Source organism: Aulonocara stuartgranti (genome assembly GCF_965226115.1).
Source record: "Aulonocara stuartgranti genome assembly, chromosome: 5".
Classification (NCBI taxonomy): domain Eukaryota; kingdom Metazoa; phylum Chordata; class Actinopteri; order Cichliformes; family Cichlidae; genus Aulonocara; species Aulonocara stuartgranti.
This window is the reverse complement of record NC_138943.1, coordinates 17,129,314-17,154,379: the sequence shown is the minus strand read 5'-3', so window position 1 is coordinate 17,154,379 and position 25,066 is coordinate 17,129,314. Positions and strand designations below refer to the sequence as shown.

At 40.1% G+C, this 25,066-nt stretch overlaps 3 protein-coding genes across 9 annotated transcripts in view; 2 read left to right on the top strand and 1 right to left on the bottom strand.

Moving 5' to 3' along the window:
- mmel1 (membrane metallo-endopeptidase-like 1) overlaps positions 1–12,972 on the bottom strand; it is a 55,157-nt gene extending 42,185 nt beyond the window's left edge. Inside the window, exons 1-4 of one of the 5 annotated variants that reach the window (XM_082532866.1) lie at positions 12,440–12,452; positions 11,510–11,647; positions 4,045–4,096; positions 3,370–3,461 (exon numbers count right to left, since the gene is read on the bottom strand). Coding sequence is in view for 1 of the 5 variants with exons in the window: in XM_082532869.1 (XP_082388995.1) it covers positions 7,304–7,358 (55 nt within the window). In the remaining 4 variants the exon portion in view is untranslated. Of the gene's footprint in view, positions 1–3,369; positions 3,462–4,044; positions 4,097–7,303; positions 7,389–10,849; positions 10,859–11,509; positions 11,648–12,439; positions 12,453–12,486 lie in introns of those variants that run through there. The other 4 variants (XM_082532869.1, XM_082532867.1, XM_082532871.1 and 1 more) reach the window with 4 other exon arrangements.
- tnfrsf1b (tumor necrosis factor receptor superfamily, member 1B) lies at positions 834–8,649 on the top strand. Its single transcript, XM_082532879.1, has 9 exons — positions 834–2,761; positions 4,147–4,240; positions 5,580–5,705; positions 5,824–5,982; positions 6,769–6,862; positions 6,942–7,195; positions 7,313–7,399; positions 7,547–7,605; positions 7,971–8,649. Exons 1-9 carry the CDS (start codon positions 2,615–2,617, stop codon positions 8,517–8,519), a joined length of 1,569 nt encoding a protein of 522 aa, XP_082389005.1. The 5' UTR covers positions 834–2,614; the 3' UTR covers positions 8,520–8,649.
- Positions 12,973–13,094: 122 nt separating the features above from the next.
- Positions 13,095–25,066, top strand: part of trim62.1 (tripartite motif containing 62, tandem duplicate 1) — a 35,229-nt gene continuing 23,257 nt past the window's right edge. For 2 of the 3 annotated variants that reach the window (XM_082532880.1, XM_082532881.1), the window contains exons 1-2: positions 13,095–13,193; positions 14,367–14,904. In XM_082532880.1, coding sequence (XP_082389006.1) covers positions 14,497–14,904 — 408 coding nt within the window. In that variant the 5' untranslated portion in view covers positions 13,095–13,193; positions 14,367–14,496. Of the gene's footprint in view, positions 13,194–13,246; positions 13,417–14,366; positions 14,905–25,066 lie in introns of those variants that run through there. The other variant, XM_082532882.1, reaches the window with a different exon arrangement.

Genomic DNA, 25,066 nt, shown 5'->3' with positions numbered 1-25,066 from the left:
AAGATGGCATTGCATAATCATCATTATGGCTGGTAACGGTGGCATAGATGCATTTTGGGATTTCGATGATATGCGCAATTTGCTGTGAAATATTTAGACTGACTTCTTCAGAAATAGAAGCAAGCAGTGCGTTCATTCCCGTCTCAAGAATGTTTCATGTCTGTCATTAACAAATATCATGCTGTACTTTTGGAAATTAGTCATCAGTACTATATGCAAAATCAGTGCCCTATCACGTGAAAGTTAAGATATTTAGAAAAACCTTTAAAAAGGTTTCAATTCACCTTGTTGTGGTTTTTTACTACAACATGAAACTCAGGTGAGGCTAATGCTCTAAAATAAGCTCAGAATTTCATGAAAAAAGTTTTTTATTTTAGATTAAACATTAGAAGACTGTAATGGACAAGAGGGCTGATACTGCTGAGCAGCAGAGACGTGATGACAATGTGGGAGGGGAAACTTTATTATGAAATGTCAACTTCTCACACAGGAACAAACACTGCGGCACAGGGGCATCAGACTGGGCAAAGCACAAACGCATTCAGTGTCATAGCAGAAAACATGTCTTAACAAGAATAAAACAGTTGAGGTGTAAAGTATGATAAAACAAACCTCTCTGCCTTTCACTATTCCCATGTCTCCACAGAGAGATCAAGCTGGGAACGTCTCACCCAAAGACTCTTGAGCAATGTCAGCTAGCAGCCACAGAGTTGAACCTGTGTTTCTGGTTTCTTTTTTTTAGATCATTAAAAAGGAACTTAAAAATCTTTATTCGTGTGACAAAACTATAAGTCTAGACACACATATCTATCCACATCAATCCTTTGAGTAGATTAGGTAGTACAATAGCCATTGCATTTGACCCATATAATTTGCAAGCTGTGCTCTATAGACGGCTGTGCATCTAGGTTGCTGTGTATAAAGAAATCTAGGGCATTCACTTCCTGTTTTAAAGGTGACTTCAATACATATTTTTTTTAGCACTTCTATTTTTTGAATGAATTGTTGACACAGCGCTTAACTTTTTATTACCTGTCAGTTTTTCCCCGAACATCAAAAATCCTATTAAATGATCAAATTAAAGTAGTTTTCAGCTCCATAAGCTGATCCAAGATCTCCCAATCTAGTCTACCGACCACATGGAGAAGTATGCTGTTGGCATAATACAGGCTAAAAGCAATGCAATTGTGATTTAGACTAGACAAATGCTTACAGATAAAGTCCATTTACAACTGGAAAGGAAAGCTGCCAACAAAACCTAACGTTTACCAGAATCACTACGCCTTCATTAAGGCACAGGTGAATCTGACTATAATTACATATTGTATCTAGTGTGTTGTTGCTTAAATTATGCTAGTCTTATGGCAGGTAAGACAAGATTCGGCTTGCTCTTTCAGCCCTAACCCTGGTCGTGTTAAATGGACTGAAGAAATACAAAAGCACAATTCAAACTTGTAAGCAGGCTTACAAATGTATATAGGGTGACAAGTATCAAAACTTAGGTTTCACAGATATGTGAATGTGTGTTACTGGTTTTCTTCCTTCAACTTCTTAACTCAGTTCAAGGAAACTGCTCCTGCTTACACATGAGTATCAAAACTTAGGTTTTAGGACAATGTCCTTATTTTGAATCTTACAACTCCAAGACGATGTTTTTCATTATCTTCCAACAATCTTTGTGACACTAAAAACTCAGGGCTGAACCTTAAGTAACCCTGCTAAGTCCCAAATGCTATTTTGCAGTACAGCCCTCAGCAGCAGAACTTGATTGCTGAGTTTGAATTTAAAGCAGCATAATTAGGCAGATGTAACCACGATAAGTGGGAAGTAATTCTGGTGCATTTATGCTGATCTACGTTCGAGCGTTGAAGGGCAACAGACACACAATCCTCATCTCAATGCACATCAGCAAATTTAATGCTTATAGCTAAACACTAATGTCACATGCATTTTAGCTGAATAAAACTCTTTGTTTACGTGACTAAATAGAACTTAGTAGCTGAGAATGCCAGATCCAATGTCTTTTCACTCAGATGTTTAGATACTGATAATAAAGCCCTACCTTCTTGTTGAAACTAGTAAAGACCACTTAGCAAATCTACATAATGCGAAAAGATGTGGGTTAAAAATGACTTCCAAGTTGTTGTTCAAAGGTCTATTTCTTAATTTTTTTATGTGACAAACTTTTTGGCACATCATGTTACTGACCTAACGACCCCTTTTCATATGTACTAAATTAATTATTACCTATTCATACTGGTGTTCTGTCCATAGGCAGACATTTCTTTGTAGAAGTCTAAATTTTACTTTAACATGAAAGAAATATTATCCATAAACACCATTGTTTCCTCACGGCACAGCCAGCAGCTGGAGTAAATCTTACTCTTTTAGCAGACACTGAATTACCCCAGGTAAACAAACGCTGAGATCATAGCAATCTTATACTGCGCATTTATAACGGATATCATATGTAAACATGTGGGAGTCCAACATCGCTTTTTAAACATGAACTGTACCACTTCGTATTAGGTTTTTACAGATATGTGAATACGTGTTACTGGTTTACTTCCTCCAACTACTTAACTCAGTTCAAGGAAACTACTCCTGCTTACACATGAGCACAGTGAGTGTTGACCCGCCTAGAAATGAAAAGTACAGTGCGCACGCTGGCTGCCGACTCGTCTCCTCTGTGGTTTACTTTAAAGAAGCAATGAAGGACACGCTTTTACTGCTGTTTCTGCTGTGTGCCCAAACTATCAAGGTAGGCTTTGTCACTGTCTTTAAGTCTGTCACACTTGATTGTACTGTTCATCGCAGACTGGATGAATACCAGTGCAGTGGGATTCAGCTAATGACCAGAGGGACAGTTTAAATGGAAAAGGAACTGAAGACGCAGTTCTCTGAAATCACTGAAAGACCGTCATTAACATTAAAGATTTAATGTAGATGTCTAACTTCTGTCATGTAATTTAACCTTTCTAATGTGTTTCTGTATATTGTTTAATCTGATCACCTGTCCTGAAACCAACAAACGGAGAGTTTTTCATTTCTTTTAAAGCATTTCTTAATAGTCTGTATCAATGTGATCATATTACAGTAAGTTTTACCGTGGAATTTTAATGAATAGGTTGTGCTGTGGTGAACCTGTATGAATGTTTGGTTTCGGTTACTTGCTCTCTAATGGAGTTTCAGACTGAATATCTCATTGCAGAAATGAAGGAGCAGCTCTTTCTGTTATCTCCCTGTATCACTGTGCTTTTCTGTAAATCATTAGTTGTTTTAGGCATGAAGCCGAGAGCTGGAGGAAAACACAGACTATTATCACTGATTAACTGTCAGGAAATAAGAACAAAGTGCTTCATAAATCACCTTTGTCATGACTCGCAGTAGTACCGGTGGTCACACTACACAAGAATTTACTGCTTAGGAACCCAGCGCTTCCAGGTCGCCGCCTCTGTTTCCTGTAATACGAGAAACACGGTGCTGCAGTCAGCATAATCGTTCATTTTGCTTGTCATTGGAGGCCACTGCGGTGAGGGAGTTTCATGTTTTTTTTGTGTGTGCATAGGACAGGTGTGCAAGCAGCTACAATGTACTTCAGTCTTTACTATCTTTTGGTGTGTGAGACAGAAGCACAGGCAGAGATGGCATGTGAGTTAAGGCATTGGTATGCGTGCACTGCCCAAACGCCCAGAAATACTGCAGAAAAAAGAGTCACTTCCTATGAATTCTGAACAAGAGTTTGCTTGTTTGACCATGTCTGCACTGGGGCCAGCACCATTACCAGAAAGGAAAAAGTGGGCGAAGGTGTGGGTAGTCTGGTTCTACTTTAAGGTCCTATTTAACATACTCAAAAGTACAGCAGGTTATATCTCAACCTGTCTGTTTCCTATATCAGACAGTGACTAAATCTTTGATTTTGAAATTACTATCTTAACTGAGTTTGCTAATGTTTACGCTTATTGTCTACTTCTGAGAACATTTATAGCAAAAACGTCATACACTTTCCACATAAATTTGTAATTTCAGAATTACTAAATTTACCTGAATTACTGGCTCTGGGTTGGAGGGTTACAGCATTCTTCGCTGTCTACATCTAAGGAGCAGAAAATGAGATGCGCTCAAGTATTTGTCTGTTTCCCATAGGTCTGCTCTACACCCTACAAGAGTGAAAATGGACAGTGTCGAAATGACACAGAGTACAATCACAATGGCCTGTGCTGTACAAAGTGTCGCCCTGGTAAGAGTTGTCCTGTAAACATAACAAAGACTGCATTTTTTTTTTTTTTACAAAACTTTCCACCACAACAGTTAGACTAGATAAACAATGGTCAGGCATAAGCTATTCTGAAAGTTGCACCACTACACGATGAGCACTAACGCATGTCATGAAACGTGTTAGTAAAACTTGGGTGTGAAGGTGTGAAAGAAGGAAATTTTCACCTACTGTGACTAATTATATGTATTTATAAGCTGCTCTTTCATCCTCAGAGACGAAGGAAAGCAAACGCACAATACTGTTAATTACTTAAAGATTTAAAGCAGAATTTTAATACCTTACACATAACACAGCTTAACAAACACAGACCGCCCAACTTCATTTGGAAAGGTGCACACACAAAGCCTCATAAAAGTCTACAGTTCCACATCTATTACAAACTGAAATAGACATGAAAAATCAAGCTATTACTATGTAGAATTTCATAGTTAAAATACAATGTGTATACTGTAACATAAACAGGTAGTACCTGTCAACAAGTAGTAACAATGAACACTCTTTTGAATGATACAGATATATTAAATACTAAGGTATTACTCAGTGGTGGACTTTATGGGATTTGAGGAATAGAGAACAGGGGCTTTTTTGTTCTTTCTGCAACAAAAACTACCAGCTTGGTAATTGTGTACTTCCTGACTCCGAACAAAAATGCTGGTTAATACTGCAGGTAGGCTGGGTTTCGTAATGACTGCACTAACAAAAGGTGCATTCACACAAGGATTTCCCTCTGTTTATTTCCTCTTTTGTTAAGCAGTGGCTTGTGTGTGTTTTTGGCTTTGTGAACCTCCTGCTGTGACAACAGTGATTTGGGCCACACTGAGCTGGAAATCAGTTTTACTTTGAAGCATTTCAGCCGTTTTGCCCTCGCTCCACCCCTGCTCATGAGATAACTTGATCTCCCATGCTCACTAATCTCATCTCTCCCACTCAGTATGAAGTTAATTGTTTTACTTCCCACTTTACCACTGAATGAGTGCAGCAGACATTTTATTGGACTGCCTTTTATCGGTTAAATGTGTGTATTAAATGCTATAGTTGCAATAACTTAATGCACTCAGGGACAGAGTATAAAGTATTGTATTATAATGCATTGTATGTGTCACTGTTACGTTATCAAAGTATGACCAGATTTTATTAGGCTGAACAATTAACAACTATGACAAATAACATTAAACTTATGCTTTTGGCCTTTTTGGGGCTTTTGTAGAGTTACGGTACCTATGTGCAGTAATAAAATGCATATAAAACTTATAAATTAAATATAAATGTAAGTTAAGTAACTAAAATGATATAATTACAGGCTATCGAGGGGACACACGTTGCACTGAAACTACCGATACTGTGTGTACACCATGTCCTCCGGATCAGTATCGAGAGAACTTTAACTTCTATCCAAACTGTAATAGCTGTCAAAAATGCAAAGAAGGTCAGTGGATGAACTGTACATCTCCATGTTATTACACTCATATTTGTCCAGTTATTGTTTTGTTTAATACCAACAAGCAATGGATGTGAGCAAAGAATACTTTTCTGTCTTCAACTAGAAAAAGGTTTACAGTATGCACAGAACTGCTCCTCTACAACACCGTCCAAGTGTATTTGCAGACCTGGGAGGTTCTGCCGCTTGGGATATGACAATCCATACTGCTCAGACTGCAAAAAATACAAACAATGCAAACCTGGCTTGGGAGTGTCTGTAAAAGGTAAAACTTTTTTTTTTATATCTCTCTTGTCACTATGTTTTTATGGTACATCTTAAAACAATATTTTGAAATTTAAGGATGTACCATTTGTCAGATGAGCCAACTTCTTTCTGTGAGGGTCTTCTGTAATTACTACTAATAAAAATATAACAAAAATAAAAGGAGAGGGGTACATGCTGGTGCAGTGGTTAGCACTTTTGCCTCAAGCAAGACCTCCTGATTGCCTGTGCGAGTTTCCTCTGGGTGCTTTAATTTCCTCCCACAGTCCACACTTATCTGGGTTGATGTTTTGATTTAACAAGAACAGGCCCTTTTCTAAGTATAGCTTTAACTTTAGTGGTTACTGGAATAGAAAAAGTACTGGTGTCGGCCCTCAGCCTCCTCGTAGATATACTCCACTCATTGACAAAGTTATATGCTGTTACAGATTCATTTATAGATCAGTCAAGAGTCATCAACATGATCAATTATTCTGGCTCATCCCACCAAATCACTCAACAAATACCATGTTATGACATTATTAGTATATTGACCTTTATCCTTAGTGCAATATAGCTGTCGGTATACTGTGCTCATGTGACTGCTTTTTTCGGGACAGTGGGTCAGATGCACTCTTCGCAGCTACAGCGTTTTTTTCTACAGATTTCTATTCAGTCTCTCTGATATTTCCCATGAAGTCTCAATATGCCAGTGCTTTTATTAATGTTGTTTTGTAACATGTTCCATACAATACAAGTCATAGAGTGAAACACGTCATTAAATTAAATGTTTTTCTGTTGTTGCCAGGCACACCAAATTCAGATGTGAAGTGTAAAATATGTCCCGAAGGCACGTTCTCTGACAAGACCTCCTCCACTGACCCCTGCCAGCCCCACACAGAGTGAGTGAAGGAGAGCTATGGTATTTCCACAAAGGTGTTCCAGACTCAAATTGCTGACCCTTCTCTTTGTTCTCTTCAGCTGCAATGGGAGGGCTGTTCTTAGAGAAGGCAATACTGAATCAGACAATGTGTGTGAACCGTACTCACAGACAACAACTGACAATCACAAGAAGAGTGTCGGTACAACTTCCAGCACAAGCACGACCACAGTTGCACCAAGCTCAGGCTCGACATCTCTGCTAAGAAGCACCACACAGTCTGCCTCAGTTTCAGAAGAACCCTCCACCTATTTAATAACAAGCCTACTGACCCCACCGCCTGACAGCAGTTATGGTACTATAACTGACTAACTTTCAGACTACTCATAAGAAAACAGCTGTGTATGAAAAGTATTTCAAAAGTGCTCTTGTTTTGCTTCTTTTGAGATGTATCTCTGCTTACCTCTCTTAGTTGGATTAATTGCTTCTGTCACTGGATTACTTGTCATCACCATCATCCTTTTTCTGCTATGTTATTGTCAAAAAATCTGCAAGAAAGGTAAATATATGCTTTTATAGGCATTATGTTTATTTCTGAGTTACATTAGAGAATGATAAGGACCAGTTAGTTTTTAACTTTTTTACAAGGAACAGTTTTTATTACACTTTCCCTCTCTTACTTACAACCATTGTTCTTTTTTCTTAGACACTGCAAGTTTATCTCCTAAGGTGGATGCAAACGGAAACTGTGAGACTGCTGACGAAGTAAGTCTCGGCTTTCTATCTTTCATACTGAATACACCCTACATTTAGTAAAGTACACATCCTCTGTGGTCTGCAATTCAGTACAAGATCACTGCCATTTATTCTCCCCCTTTTAAAGTTGATTGCGTTCAGTTTTACAACAATTAAATCATGAAACATTCCCATTTGCACGTTTATTGATATAATCCAGTCCAGTACAACACCACTGCTAACTGTAACCACAGTGCGACTTCCAATAAAAGCATCAATAAAAACTGGGCTTGGTAGGCACCATAAAATTAGTCTTTATGGCAGAATAGCTCAGTGTTTGTGATTTTTTTAAAAATCCGCTGGAAATGAACTTCTCTTTTTCTTCCTCCCTGCAGAAATACAGTGGGAAAACTCAGCTGACTTTATTTAAAGTTGCATCACAAGAAAATGAGTGCCTGCTAGAAAAAGGGGAAGCCAGCAGTGATCACAGTCAATGCACAACCAATACCGAAACTTTAACTAGAACTGATGGTTGCAGCAGCCAGGAATCCATCAGCCCTTTACATTCCACTTTTGCGCTTGACAATCCATTGTCTGTTCTGTCCGAGCCCAAGACTTTACACTCCAACAAAGACTCTGCTGCACCACAGCCCAGTATCCAAACACAGACGTCCTCTCAGCCCAGCAGCCCTCAGATCATCACGCCCATGACTACCAGCCCACACGTCAACGTTAACATCACTTTGCACATAGGAAACGGGTCCTGTGGGACACCAGCTTTCATACCTGCGGACTTGATAAAACCTGACTGTAAGCTCCCCTATGGAGAGGAAGAGGAGTCCTTTAGCACCCCACAGCAAGAAGATGGCAAACAGTCACTAATGTCAGTGCCGGAGAGTTCCAATTACTGCACTGAGCACACAAAGCAAGACTCATATGCATGAAAGACTGATGTTAAGGTACACAACTATTTCCACTTTGAAGGCAGAAACTGTTACTTATTGTTTATATTTGTATATATATGTATATATAAATATATATAAGCCGTGCTGGAAATAAAAATGTAAATATGGAGAGAGGTGTAGTCTACAGTCATCATAATATATTACATCTATATCCAATGTTTGTTGTAAAATGCATATCTTGTGTGTACAGTTTTGCTGAAAGAATCATTTTCTTTTGTTAAGATACCACACATCACTATATTGTGTATTACATGTAAGGTAACCTCAAAAATGTGTTTGGATACCAAAACCACACTTTAAAAAAATGTAGGTCAACTGCACTAGATGACAAAATGTCAAAGATTAAGCAAATTATTTTAAAGCAAAATGGCACAGCTACACTTTAAATTATATATATTTTTAAAAAAATACATATTCAAGAAAACACTCTGGTCATGCAGCAGTGGCTGCCCTAAAGAGTTCAGTCACAGTCTTTCAGAAACTAGGCTGGGTTCCTTGCAGTTTGCAGAAACTGCTTGACAATATTGGGCCATGAAGTCAACTAGTTGAAATAGCTGTGGTTTCCTCCATGTGACAGAGGGCACAGATATCCGCTCATTCACGCTTCTGTATGCTGCATGTGCTCTGTGGGATATTCTGTGAATTTAATTTCCTCATTTGCAAAATATTTCTACAACGGGGGGGCTGAAGATCGACGTCGGTCACATACGCTCATCAGACGCTTTATTAGGTACACCTTGCTAGTACCATGTTAAATCTCTTTTGTCATAGCCGTCTTAATTCTCTTAAAACATTCCTCAGAGATTTAGTCCATGTTTGGGTCCACTGAAGCAACTGTGTGACAGTTGCTGCAGATTTGTCATGTTTGAGTCCATGATGCAAATCTCCTGTTTTACCACATCCAAAGGTGCTCTGTTGGATTCAGATCTGATGATCTTGATGATTTGAAGTTTGTGCATTATCCTGCTGGAAGAAGCCATCATAACCGAACCATCAGGATGCCGTAGCAGAAATTGAGAATCAGAGCAGGCAACATCTTTCCAATCTTTTCTTGTCTAATTTTGCTTAGTACATACACATCTCAGCCTCAGTTTCCTGTTTTTAGTTGACAAGAGTGGTACAGACTGTGGTTTTCTGCTACTGTAACCCATCTGCTTCAAAGACTGGCGTGCTGTACATTCAAAGATGCTCTTCTGGTTACAACCTTGGTTGTAACAAGTGGTTGACTTATTTTTGCCTTCCTAGCTGCTCAAAACAATATGGCCAGTCACCTCTTGCATCAACAAGATATTTTCACCGAGAGAACTGCTGTTGGCTGGGTGTCTTGTCTTTCAGATGATTCTCGGTAAACTCAAGAGATGGTTCTGTGGGAAATTCCCAGTACATCAAAAGTTTCTAACATAATCAGACCAGCTCATCTGGCACTAACAAATATGCCACATTAATAGTCACGTAAATCACCTTTCTTCTCCTTGTGATGTCTGGCTTGAACTTCTGCAAGTCATCTTGACCATAACGACCACATGCACTGAGATCAAGCCATGTAATCGGCTAATCAGGAGTTGAAGAGGTGTACCTAACCAAGATGTCGGTGAGAGTCGACGTGTAGTTACATTTCTAGGGGGTGTATATCAGGTTATAGCAAAGGATTTCAGAGGGGTATGCAGTTACAATGTAAATAAAAGGTGTATTTTTATTTATGTATTTGGCTGATTTAAGTTTGCATCCAAATATTTACAAAAACAAACAACAGTACATGTCTGTTTGAAAATCATAGCCATAATTTCTGAGTTTTAAACATCACACACCCTTTTTATCCAAATTCCTTGATTCTACTTTAAATGTTCTGTAAACAGACTTGCATTTGGTAAGTCTCATTTATCCTAGAAGTGATCCCTGCTGCTGTTTCACACCTGCTCTGCTTGATGTTGCTCACAATTATTCAGTCCAATCTGCTGCTGCGCTTTCTCTGCCTGGTACCTCATGTTCTCGGTCAGAAGTCTTCCATTTCTTGTTTTATTCTTTAACATTTTAAACAAATGTGAAAGACAGAAGATTTTGCTGATTTGACAAAACTGCGCAAAAAACCAAAGCTTGACTTTTTCTTTGAGCTCATTTCACTCGCCTCTGAAACTATTTAAAACTATAATAGTATTTCTATTTTCAAAAATGGAAAGAGTACCCTAGCTAGTTTTAAAGGTTTTATACTTTTGGGTAGTGGAGTAAAAGAAGCAGCATATTTTCATGTGAAATACACCACCAAGCCACAGCATTAAAACCACCTTCCTAACATTGTGTAAGTCCCCTACCTGCGGCTAAATCACCTCTGACCCTTCACACCTCTGGTTCCTCAAGACCTCACGTATCATGCGGATGCAGTCCTTGGAATCTGGGAAATTTGGAGGCTAAATCAAAAGCTCTTCCTTTAAGCCCTTCCTGAGCATTGTTTTTTTTTTGGGGGGGGGGGGGGGGGGGGTCGCAGTTCATTGTTTGCTTGGTTCGCAACAATGTTTGGGCACGTGTTATGTGTCAAAGAAACATCCACACGAATGCCAGGAACCAATGTTTCTCTGAAGAACACTGCATTCTAATAAGATAATCACTGTTGTTTACTTCCTCTACAGTGGTTTTATTGGTGTGGCATCTTCGTGTAGTGGGGTTGGTGTAGAGTAGCAGGGAACTACAGCTGGCTCTGGCTACTGTCGATGTGAAAGTGCGTGACTCTACTATCAGAACGAGACTACACAAGTTTGACTTTTATGGGAGGTGTTCAAGGATGAAAACTTCACTCTCTAAGAGAAACATTAAGGCCAGACTGAAGTTTGCCAGAGTGAACATAGACAAAGACAATGACTTCTGGAATAATGTTCTTTGGACTGATGAGTCTAAAATTGAATTATTTGGACACCAGAACAGTAGACATGTTTGGCATGAACCAAATACAGCCTTCCAAGAAAAGAACCTCATACCAACTGTGAAGCATGGATGTGGCAGTATCATAGTTTGGGGATGCTTTGCTGCAGCAGGACCTGGCCAGCTCACCATCATAGAATCCATCATGAATTCGACTGTGTATCAGAGGGTGCTTGAAGAATATGTGAAATCATCTGTAAAACAAATAACAAACAAACAATTAAAGCTGAAGCGGAACTGGAGACAGCAACATGACAATGACCCAAAGCATACCAGCAAATCCACCAAGGACTGGCTAAAAACTAAGAAGTGGAGAGTCCTGGAATGGCCAAGTCAAAGCCCTGATCTTAATCCCATTGAAATGCTGTGTGGTGACTTGAAACGGGCTGTACATGCAAGAAACCCCCAGCTGAAAGAATTCTGCATTGTGGAGTGGGGCAAACTTTCTTCTAATCGATGTCAGAGACTGGTAAAAGGCTACAAAAAGTGTCTCACTGAAGTTATATCAGCCAAAGGGGGCAACACTAGTTATTAGGGGGTAGGGTGTCCTAACTTTTTTCTCTCCATTAACAAAAAATTAACAAAATGTTAATTTTTGCTGTTTAATTGCAATTAAGTCCCTTTTTTCTCCAGTAATACATGAAAACATGATTGGACACACTATTACACATATTATACATATTCATGATACATCAGCGACCAAGTGACCCACTTTTACATGTAGGTCCCTTTCAAGATTTTGTTTGGCTCTAGCTTACAAAAGTGAACATGCCAACAACAAAAAAAATAAAATAAATCAAATAAAACAAACAGAGCCAAGAAAGGAAAGAGCTGCTCTGAATTGCATCACAATAGAAAATGAAGTGCACAAGTTTACAAAGACATCAAAAAAGACATTTATGATTAGAATAAGTTGGGACTGAAATGACATACAGCACATTTATCCTTAAACTTTAAGAAGTATAGTTCGCTTGTGTTACACAAACCTCTCAGCATTATTAACTTTAGTCCCAGTTTGGAAGGATATGCTTACTCTAATCAGTGTCTCAGCAGAACCACTCTTCTTTATAGTATTAATAAACGAAACTGTTGCATTTTGCTTTAATATGCCAAACCCGCGGTTCTTCTCTAGCTCTTGAAGAAACCGTTTACTTTTGATAAAACAAACGCTTATCCTCTGTCACGATACCTAAACCTGAAGATTAGGGTAGTTTTTTTGCGGACGCTTCTGACACCTGCTGGTCGAAGTTGGACACTACAACATCTCTCTGACTAATAAAATTGTTTTCAGTTAGAAGTGGCAGTTACTTTTCATGGCAGCTGCTGAACTTTTTTTTAAAGTCAGGCAATTTGCTCTACAAAAAAAAGTTGCTAACGGTTGATTTCTGTATATTTCTTTCTTGTAATTAGCTGAGCAGCAGCAGCAGCTTGTGAACGAAAAGAAAGGCAGTACGAGTCAATTCATTAGGAGAGGGGGATAAAACTTTACACAGTTTTATTCCTTGTCTCGTACTCAACTTGATAATCATTTAAATTACCACGCTACATATAAATTACTCTCGTTATCTTCCAAATGTTAGTCATAGATGACAAGTATCTTTCTTCCGAACATTGTGTGTGGTCGAGTCCCCGGCCCCCCTAATTTTTCGGTACAGTTGGTTGCATCCGTTGCCGCTGTGTGTTGCTCCCTTCCTGAAAGACACTTGCGTTGGAGCCGCTGATGTCGTTGAGCGAAGGCTGGTGAGTTTAGGCTCTTTTTGCTGTTTTAATTCGTTTCTTCTATTAATATGGGCATTTTTTGGGAAGCCTCAACCTCCCGTATAGATTACTACATACACTTTTCTAATTATACGGCTAATTAAATCAGTGTTATGCCTCTTTTGTGTCCCCTATCTCCTCCCGCTGTGGTTGGCGGTGTCGTGGACCTGGTCGCTTATGTTTACAGTCCCTGCCAGCGAGCAAGGTGGATGAAATATGTTATATAATGTGTATTTATCCTAAGCAACAGCTCATATGTTGGTCCGATAGTTTGTGATAGATGGTGCGAATTAAATAAAAGAGCAGCACGGGATCTTGAAGCCCTTTACGGGAGGGTATTTAAAAGGCAGCTTCTTAACACCGGGGAAGGAGGTGGACAGGCAACGGAGATAATACTGACTGCTGCAGGTGTTTGTCTGTTGGTTTGGTGGACTGCTGCAGTCAACCAAACCAACAGGCAAATCCATTAGAAATGAGCAAATCCATTTCAAAGAGCGAGGAAATGGGTGCAGCAAAGTACAGAACTAGTTTGGTAGAAACGCTAATGTACGTCAGGTGTTTCCCCAGGTAAAGAGGAAGCTCACAAAGTGAAAGCAAAGAGCAGGCATTATATTATGAGAACAAAAGGGACTGCTTTAAAAAAGGTGGTACACGCTACTGCCAAATTATTAAAGGGATTTGTTTAAAGTTATGTCCACCGCCTTCATTAGGGCATGAGATTTTGAAGTGCTTTAAAATAAAGTCAGGATAATTGTATTCACTATCCATGAATGTGCGGTTGATTTCAAATTAATTGATGTGCTAAATGCTGCTGGATAAAAGGATACTTGGTACACTGCAATAAAATACTAAAATCACGAGCAAATATCCAATCTGAGAAACTGGAAAGTGTGATTTCTTTGTCATTTTTTAAATACTAATTACAGGTCTAATCTAAAAACCCATATTTAGACTGTGTAATCAGTTTGTACAGAGCTAGTACAGCTTACTAGAAGCTCTTGTGTTGTAGATTAAATATTAAAGGGTTGTTGTTGAAGTTGATTTTGTTAATGTGTAACCAAAAGAATGTCTTCACATAACTTATTTAGGGTTTGGCTGATTAAAGGTTTGAGGTGCCTTATTGTCTTTTTGTTTATTGTTTTTACACCCCAACAGAGACGATAATTTCAGGATTCCTGAAGTCAACTCCCACATGGCAGTGAACCACGTCCTTACAAACTGAACCAAGTATACTCTGCTCCACGACGTTGCCCTCTTAGATGCCTTTCAGTGTCAGTTTTTGCAAATGGCTTGCTCTCTGAAGGACGAGCTTCTGTGTTCCATCTGCCTCAGCATCTACCAGGACCCCGTCAGCTTCGGCTGCGAGCACTACTTCTGCAGAAAGTGCATCACCGAGCACTGGAGCAGACAGGAGCCTCACGGAGCGCGGGACTGTCCCGAGTGCCGGAGGACCTTCGCCGATCCACTACTTTCGCCAAGTCTCAAGCTGTCCAACATTGTGGAGCGCTATTCAGCCTTCCCACTGGACGCCATCCTTAACGCACAGAGGAGCTCCTACCCCTGCAAGGACCACGAGAAGGTCAAGCTCTTCTGCCTCACCGACAAAAGCCTCGTGTGTTTCTTCTGCGACGAGCCGGCGCTACATGAGCAGCACCAAGTAACCACTATCGACGAGGCTTACGAGGAAATACAGGTCAGTCATAGCGCACACACTCTGACAGCTCATTAGCAAGAGCGAGGCTGACATTTTCTTAAAACCCATCAGCACTCTGCTCCACGTTCAGACTCTTTCACCCGTGGGAGCTGCCCAGACAGTTCAGCATTAAGTCCACTCCTGCCCAGAGAAGCTGCACTGAAGCAGTTTGGGGATTTGGTGCTTTTTGCTTTTGAGTGTTTCAGGTACAGCAGGTGCTGATGAATGAGGCACATCTAATTTGCTTCTCCCTGATGCCCACAAGTCCACTGACCTGAAATCATAATGAGATTCCAGTTTGTAAGTCCCGTTATGATCAGAGGTTAATAGTTTCATTTCTTGGTTCAAACTGAACTGAAATGATGGTTAGGAATGCAGCTCCTGCTGCCTGGAATGAATCACAAAGAAATTGAAAGAAGCAGTCACTCTTTAGGTGTGTTCAAGGAAGTTAAGAGAATAAGACAAATCTGATTCATTTAGATTTTTTTTTTTTAAACTTCTTTACTTTTTTGGACTTCCTGTTTTTTTTGGGGGGGGGGGGGGGGTTGTTTGTTTTGTTTTTTTTAATACAAGTAGGTGTTAGTTATGTAACACCTTTTTATTTAATTAAGTTTAGTGTTGTGTTGTCAGTGTCTTTGTCTGCTTCTTCATTGTTATGCCTCTGGTTTGGCAGTTTCTCCTTTAAAAGAAACAAACTTGCAAATAAAGTTCATATCGCCAGGGTGATCTCGAATCAGTTGGGGACCTTTCCTGCTTAGGTAAAGTGCTTCTCTACGCAGAAACGCATGGCTTTTTTTTTTCTTTTCACATTACTAATTAAAGTCCTGGAAATATTCCAGGAAAAAAGCATTTAGATTAGTTAGACATATACATCCACATTTCAGATCTGGCAGGGGGCCCTTGTTGCACATCAACATCATTTCTCTTTCTCCCTATCTCTTGTCATCTCTTTGCTTTCAGCTTAGCCCCAAATAATTTACAATTTAAAGGGGAAATTTGATTTTAGAGATCTTGACATCGGCAACTAACAGATGCTTGAAAACAGGAGAGGGGGAAAAAAACCTTCCTCAGTGATTCATTTAAATCTAGAATATTAGGAACTAATTGACTGTAACTGTGAAGAAATGAACTTCTCAATAAAGCGTGTGTTTAATGTGTCATTTGCGTTTACCCCGAGTCATGTTTTCCACATTAACGAGAATAGTTCAGTGTTTGCGTTCCCTTCACCATTTGGGTATTTCCATTCCCACGGAGCCAAAATCCAATAACTGTGAAACAAAGCTCCTAATCCTTTTCCTTCTCTGCTCCAGTATACAGAGCAACACATTCCAGTCTAATGTTATGGAGTTCCTTTCCGTTTTCATGCCTGCTGTTGCCAGTGTAGATGTTCATATCTGCTGTATGTAACATAAAACACTTTGTTTTCTTGATAGTGAGCACAGTGATGTTTCTGATAAAAGAGATTTATAGTTACTCGGTGGGGGTTTTGAGGTGTCACTGTCTTTCAGTGCATCTCAAACCAAAACCTCAAGTCTCTTTTGGATATATCACTAATGAAGTCTGAGTTTTCGGTTTCAGTGTTTGGCTCTAACTTCGTGATGCCGCTTTTGTTGTATACTTTATTTTTTTATGCTGGGGCTTACTGTTCTTCTTTTTAGAATTGGAATTTCAGTCAGGAGCAGAAAAACTATTAATCCCATCAGGGAAAGTCTATCAGCGAGATGGTCTCAGCCTTTGACTATTCATGACCTCAGACACTCTCCTTTTGTGGTGTGGTACTGTTAATGAGTGAGAAGGGTTATATGCAGACTGCAAGTGAATTAAGAAATCCCAAATAACACAATGTGTCTTTTATTTTTGACTTCCACCTTGAATATTCAAAACTTCCTTATGTTATTAGTTTCCAGTCTGCCTGCCCACAACTCTGTCCACAGATTTAGCTGTGATTATATTACTAACTATGCATATAGTTGACTGAACATCGAGACTGTCAGTTTAACTAGCAAATAAATGCCCAATTCTGCATCTGCATCACATGTTTGATGACTTCCTTTTGAAAGTTTTCAGTGGAAGTGGTGATTCACATCTCTGCTGCTACTTCAACCACTGGATTCTAGGGAAACAAGTTTGTCCCAACCAGCACCACATATTTTCTTGTGATCAGTTTCACTTAGCCAGCAACCACTTGCCTCCCAGTTGCAGAGGGCTCATAGGCATGTCTCCACACCTCCAAGCTGCATTGGGTCAAAGTCTTTCTAGTAGCCAGTCTTGCCACTTGGCAGCCATATAGGTAAGGCAGTTATTTTCAGTGAAAGTAAAACCAGGGCATAATCTATATTGCATTGATCACCAAAACATGCAAATTCAGAAGTCAAATCTGATTTAAAACAAAAACTAAGTACATTTGGTAATTTTGCCACGCTAATTAAACATATTACATTTTAGGTATTTTGTACTGTAAAAGATGATGCAATAATACAGAGAAAATCCCACCAGTCAGACAACCCCTTACGAATAAAGGGAATAAAGAATGGGGAGAGTGGCGTTTTATGGTTTACAATTTACAAATTTATGGTTTCATCAACATTAGTGCACTTAAAGAATTGCTCTCCACTTTCACATTGTGCATTTACCATTTTCTTGGTTTATCATTCACATTCTTACATCAGGAGATATGTTTTCCACCACACTTGAAGCCTTCATAAACCTCAGCTTTTGCCATGGATGGATAAAACGATGTGATTGGCTTTATGCTTTCCCATTTCACTTCTTATAATTCTTAAAATGTCAACCATTCTGTATCTACTGTTGTACATAATCCACAGTAGCGGATTTTCAGATAACACACCCCAACTCATTTGTCCATTTACAATAATTTGGCACTGCACTTGACCATCAGTTCAGTTGGATATGTTGTACTTGTAGCAGCAGAGATGAGGAAGTCTTGTCAGGTAAGTTCACTTCTTTCTGTCTTCACATTTCCAGATTTCAACAATAACAGACTCTGACTCAAGTGTCATCACTTAACTTTGTGCAGCTACTTCTCCAAATGTCTTCATGGAACTTTTTCACTTATTCCCCAAGAGCTTTAAACAGACTTTGGCTTGTAAAATCTGTGGAGACTTCTTTAATTGGGGAAAAAAATACTTAATTGGATTAAAACCAATTTGTATGATCTAGGTGTTTGAGGGTTACAAGGAAACATAATTAGGCAGTTTGTGCATAGTAAATAGCTACATTTCCCCTCCCTTGTTCTGCATTAAATATAATTAACAGTGCTGTGTGTATTAATGCTGTCCTCATCAGTTTCCAATCAGGCTGTGTGCTGTAAGCTTGAGAAAGGTCAAAACTGTGTAATCTTGGAGCAGAAGTAATTAGGCCCAACACAAGATGTTTCTCTTTTCTTGGACACCGGCTTGTCCCTCTGCTTGGAGTTCTTTTCATGGTGGCGATCTGGCATTTTGTATTCTGGCAGGAGACTTGGAGGCTTCCCAGATCCACAATACTGAAACAGAGTGTGCGCACACAGTGGCCCCATCAGACACAAGCATGTCCCATGATGATCTTGGCAAACTCGTATTTGTAGAGCTCGTTACATCATGCCTCATCTATATCAGACGAACAACTTGCACATTTTCCATGTTATTTATTTGTTTTGCAGTGAGCAGATAGGAGCTGAGTGTCAAACAGAAACAAATGCGAGAGCTATGCCTGCAGGCTTAAACGTCACTTTTAGCGTGAGGCTCAGCAGTGTTTCACTAAATGCCAAAACAACATGGCGAGGATGTGTTAAAATGCAGCAGAGATCACATCCAGTGTTTTGACAGTCATGACCAAAGGGGCACATGCCCTGCCAGTATGATGGTGTATTTAAAATAAATGTTAGAGTTTTTGTAGAGTGGGGAACTGTTTAGATATGGGGAAAGGATTTGGTAGGCCGAGTGCCAAAGCTTTGCCTCATTATGTTGAAATGTTGGAGAGGCTAGCAAGGTCTTTGCCGAAGTAGTTTTGAATTCTTACAGAAATCTTCTGGAGAGAGTGCAAGGAGAGTTTCCCTAGTTTGGTTATGATTTTGTTCTTGGGGGAAAATGAAAGTCAAACTTACTGTCAGTCGTAATAGTTCAGCATTACTGTCCAGTTTCCCAGCAGTGGTTCAATTTAGGTTAAGTCAACATCTTCATCACCCCGCAAGTAGATGCCGCCTCTTTTTCCTCAGTAATATATATATTTTTTTCATCTTTATCACAGCTTTCCAGAAAGCAGAAGGCTGATGATTTGTGTGTTACACAATCGGCATTCTAAGGATGGAAGAAATCAAGTTTTTTACATTTGAAGGAAGCATACCCAGACTGAGACCAGATCATAGAATAGACCTTCACGACGAAATACAAAGACATTCAGCACAAACATTTTTTTTTAACTCTTGTGTGTCTGCCAGAAGACCTTCTTTGGAAAAAGCTTTTCATTTTGGAGAAACTTGCAGAATAACTAATGCCTAATTTCTGAGCAGTTGACCCTTAAATAGCTCATTTTACTATGTAAAGTCAAGTCAGTCATGGCTTATATTTTTATTTAGGCTCTTCTCAACACATTTCCACATGAGATACCTTTTTGTTTCTTATTCTCAAGCTAGGTTTAGATGGAACACCCTTCTGTTATGTCATGCCACTACTGCTTTAACTCTGATGTTTTTGGTTGGTCAGTGTCTACTCACAAGAGCAGCCTTTCGTTAGTCTGTAGCAGAATGTAATCTCCTTAGCCTGGCATGTCACTCTGCTGACCTCAGGCCCTGAGTCTTGATGCCACGTTGAGAGCTTTGCCTCCTGCTGATTTGCATCCTTTAACTGGTAAATGCTGCTGTGGCCAAATCTGTAATGCACAAACACATATGACACCTGACTTTTGCATGGTGATGTGTACACATCTGGCAGGCATTTACTCAGCACATAAGTGCTTGCTCGTACACTTTTTTTTTCCCCTCAACATAAAGGACATTAAGGTAGGATCTGGGAGGATTTGTCTGCAGCTCTGCCATTTGCTTCAGGGAGCAGAGATTTGACAGGGAACTAATGCTTTCTGATTAGGTAGGATTTTATTCCAGCAGTCATATTGGATGATTTGGGACACCCATTTAAAATGTACAAGAGCAAAAAGCACTCTTAATATAACATTCTTCCAAACGTCTTGTAATCTAAAACATTAAACAGAGCCGTAGATGGTCTCATAAATATCCACATTTAAATACACTCCAGACAACTCATTATGGCATGTATATAAAATTTCCCCCTGTCGGTTTTATGGTTAATTCATCAAATAAGGGTTTATCCAAAAGGCCGCATATCATTATCCACAGAGCTTCATTCCTTAACCAGGTTGAGCAAGAGCTTTATTTTGTGTGAAATAATTCAGTCATACATCAGTCATGCTAATGGAGTGCTGGAGCGATTTTAAAAAGAGGTTGGCTGGATTACTGCACCCTGATTGGTGCTGGACAGAGTTGTATACTTATTACCACACTGCTGTGGCCCTTAATGTTGGAAGTCAATTCCTGTGGAGGACAAAATGGAAGACACAGCAGCCACTTTGCCTTAATTGTGATGATGAAGATTGTCAGTGGGTTGTATGCAACCACAGCATCGCAGAGATTGACACTCTTCCTGCAGTCTACTTGCTCGAGGGATGCGTTATCACTCTACATTCTAGTTGTATTGGACCAGATAAAGAGGAAAATAGATTGCAACCACTGCTTAACCATACATTTGGAACTTTAAGTTTTGTTTTGTTTTTCCCAGACACTATAGATGCTGTACAGTATATGTGTGAGGAGTATACAGCAGGCAGCTGTGCAGTAATGCTAATCTCAGTTTGACTGAAGCCCACGCTGCAGAAGAATTAAATGATTACTGTAGTCTTGAGTCACCCACACAGACCTGTCACTCAGGGTGTCCAGATGTACCTGTGTGCTGCTATCTATTAACACCATTCTTATAGCAAGGCATTATATGCTTATCAGGACACAAACACGGGGGTTAATCACAGAAACCCATTAGCATTTTCCCGTCTGCCTCGCTCTAGTGCAGGGTGGCGTTTGAAAATGGAGAATGAGCACGCCAGCCTTTGAAGTGTTCCTCTGGTGGTTTAAAAACAGGGCTGTCTTTCACTCTCTGACTGTCAGTGCCTGGCCGAGAGCTCTCTCTCTGAGCCTGCCATCACCATGCATGGCCGTGCTGCTGCAGTAATGAGTCAGGCAATTTCAAGGGCACCCACGGCTGCCATCTCCCCTGTGGCTTGCCTCAGTCTGCTCTCTTTTCCTCCAGCAGCTCCATCTTTCCTTCTGTCTCTCTGTGAATTTTTTTTTTCATTTACTTAGTTGTGTTTCTCGGTAATCTTCTCATTTCTAAAATATGGGCTTTATTGAGTACCTCATAGCTGGTTCTTCTGAGAAAACCAGTTCCCAGCTCTCCACCCTTCTGTTTTTCAAACATCCACCCCAGACAAATTAGTTTGTCCATCTTAGCGGTTGGTCGTGGTATTGTGGCAGAGGGGCTTCATTCGTGCAGAAATGGAGCCACAGGGAAAGAGAGAACAGTCATGTTCTGTTAGGGAACTGGGAGAGGTGGTAGCTCATCCTGTCCTCATTACTGATAGCACTGATGATGCTTGAGGCAGAACAGAGCCAGGCAGCATGTTTACTTCAGCCCAAGCTGTTGGTAGATTAGCGGATAAACATCTGCATTGATTGGAAGAAAGCGAGCTGGTGCAGCCTCCATCACACAAAACATTTTGTATTGTTTAGATCATTACTTTGGCCTGCGCCAAGTGAGTCAGATGTCTCTGCATCTGTTGTTCTTTTAAAATGTTTATGCATGCCTTCTGCAAAGAGTTGATTTTGTGACTTGCCATATGTTTACTAGTCATTTCTCCTTTCAGTAGAGGGCAGGACGCATACAGGTAAAAGCTGTTTGCCTAGCTGCAATATGTAGCTGTTAAAGACTGTTCTGAACCGTGTTTTTAGGCTAACATGATTTAAAATGCATCAGGCTTAACAGGTGTCTCCTAAACAACCGTTGTTACAGTTACAACCTTTCAAATGACTTCATATTACCAAGTACACCCTGCCTCGTCGCAGAAAGCTGAGGACATCTTAGGAAGCCCCTGAACCATAAAGATATCTATTAGATGAAATGTTTTTGGTTAGGTTTTAAGGGTATTTGCAAACATGACTGCCAGTGCTTTCTGTTAAAGGAAAAACAGGTGATGTTTCATTTCAAAACATGGGGAAAATTAATCTAAGAAAACTAGACTTGCATACATAAAAACAAAGGCTTGTTTATGACAGTTTGTCTCATCAGCCTTCATGATCTTGTAACTGACATGCCACTATCCTGATGTCATGTATTCAGTTTCTATGTAATTTTGCAGTTGCTGTCATGTCAAAGAGTTTTCACCGTCCTGTGAAAAACAAAGTATACCTTTCATGCTTCCACAGGAATTAAAAAGGTAAGTAGCGACCAGATGCTACAAGTGTGGGCTCCCCCTATAAAAGCAGAAGTTTTTGCAGTTTGCTGGTCTGAAGCATTCGGCTGTTTCCTAACAAAGTGTCAAGGTGGAAAAAGCACCTTGGAAAAGTGAAAAAGACATCAGCAGTGATCTTAGATAAGTAATTGTTGATGCCCATCAGTCCAGGAAAGGTTGCCAAGTGCATCACTCTACAGTGAGACATTATTCATAAGTGGAAAGCATTCAAGAGAGTTTCTAATCTTCCTCACAGTGGACATCCCAACAGACCCTCTCTAAGAGAACTGTGCATAATGAATACCCTCAAACCTAAATGAACTAAAGCAACGTAAAGGACAGTGGGGACAAAAGGGTGGTACTAATACTGTATATAAAAAAAAAAAAAAAACAGATATCAGTGTTGCATAGCCTTCAGTATGACTATAAAGTCACAGTAATGCTATGGTAACAAACATCACTCTCGTAAAGGTGTGTTGTGTTGCAGAACTGTGCTAAACTTAGAAAGCTGCTGGGGAAAAACTGCCATCTGAGTCCATATGTTTGCTTAGCAACATCGTAAATTATATAGCCTCAAATCACTTCTTCTGAGAAGATGTGTTCTGTAGAAGTGGGTTTCATCAGAGATGCACAAACTCCCACATGTTAACTCTAGTCAGATGATTCATTGGAGCTGAATGCATGACATCTGTAGTTGCACGTCTACCTGTCAGCTAGTGTATACCTGAAGATCATGAGGGCTTGAGAGTGCTGGAACTGGCCTGACAGGCCAGAGAGTAAGACGGAGGATGACCAAAGACATGTGGTTTATGTGTCATCTTGGTGAATGAAAGGAGAAACGCTGTTCTTAAAGTTTTGCAACTTTAAGTGAGGCTTAATGCTGAGCCCCCAGCCTCCTTAACGCAAGGCAGATCACCAGGGAGAGCAGCCTGCACACCAGTAGCACTGCAATGAAGATTACATTAAAAATAAAAGCCCTGACAGTGGAGGGTGTTGTATGAACTCCCTTAGAAATGGAATAGGCTTTAAAACACATTGAAGAAAATGGTTTTGGGCATAGACAATTACAGATTTTGGTAGATGTTAAAAATGCATGAGTGGTGAGCGATCTGAGGAGTTATACTGTGGCTTTGCTGCATTTCGTTTTGTCTGTCAGTTTGGCATTTGGGTGGATGTGAACTGCTGTTCCCTGTCACTGCTGCCATGAGACTCTGAGCCCTGAGTTGATTAGCTTGGGAATTAAGACAGATTACAGGCCATTGTTCTCTGGGGTCTGGGTAGGGCTGGACGGGGGCAGTAATCTCTTGTAATTCCCTGTGTTCGTGATTTGCTGCCGATGATTTAATTTGACTTGCTGCTGATAGGAGTCCTCATTTTCAGCTCTCAGGCACTCAGACTCCTCCCTTGAGCTTACCAGTTGCTGGGAAGAAGAGAGAAGGAACTTGTAGATGTTCACCTTTTAAATGCCTCCTTTGTCTAAACGAGAGAGTCGAGCTGTGTTGGTGTTTACCTAAAAACCCTTGGTTCTCACTACAGACCAGGTGCATAGGGGCAGGGCATGACTGACAGCAAGGCAAGTGCTGGGAAAGCTTTCACATGACCAGTCTCGTGCTAACTGTGGGATTAGTTAATGTTGTTAACTGAAGCAACAGTTCGTTGCTAAACATTAGTGTAAGTTTTAGTTGTGAGACAAATATTCAAAAACAAATGTCTTGCTTTAATTATCATTATGAAATGTAACCGCAACAGAATAATGACACAGTCAGCATTTATATTGGTTTCCTATTACCCTCACATTTACTGTAAATATGATTTCCAACTTGTGTCATTAAGAACTTATTGTGCAACCAAAAACAGAGGGATGGCACCTTTTGTTTTGCCTTTAGTAGTGTAGGAAGTCATGGGTTGAAGTAACCGATTGATCTACAGGGTGGGCCATTTATATGGATATGCCGTAATAAAATGGGAATGGCTGGTGATATTAAATTCCTGCTTGTGGCACATTAGTATATGTGAGGGGGCAAACTCCTCAAGATGGGTGGTGACCATGGTGGCCATTTAGAAGTCGGCCATCTTGGATACGACTTTTGTTTTTTCAATAGGAAGAGGGCCATGTGACACATCAAAACTTATTGGTAATGTCACAAGAAAAACAATGGTGTGCTTGGTTTCAACGTAACTTTATTCTTTCATGAGTTATTTACAAGTTTCTGACCACTTATAAAAATGTGTTCAATGTTCTACCCATTATGTTGGATTGTCAATGCAACCCTCTTCTCCCACTCTTCACACACTGATAGCAACACTGCAGGAGAAATGCCAGCACAGGCATCCCGTATCCGTAGTTTCAGGTGCTGCACATCTCGTATCTTCACCCCATAGACAATTGCCTTCAGATGACCCCAAAGATAAAAGTCTAAGGGGGTCAGATCGGGAGACCTTGGGGGCCATTCAACTGGCCCACGACGACCAATCCACTTTCCAGGAAACTGTTTATCTAGGAATGCTCGGACCTGGCACCCATAATGTGGTGGTGCACCATCTTGCTGGAAAAACTCAGAGAACGTGCCAGCTTCAGTGCATAAAGATTGAAACACATCATCATGTAGCAATTTCAAATATCCAGTGGCCTTGAGGTTTCCATTGA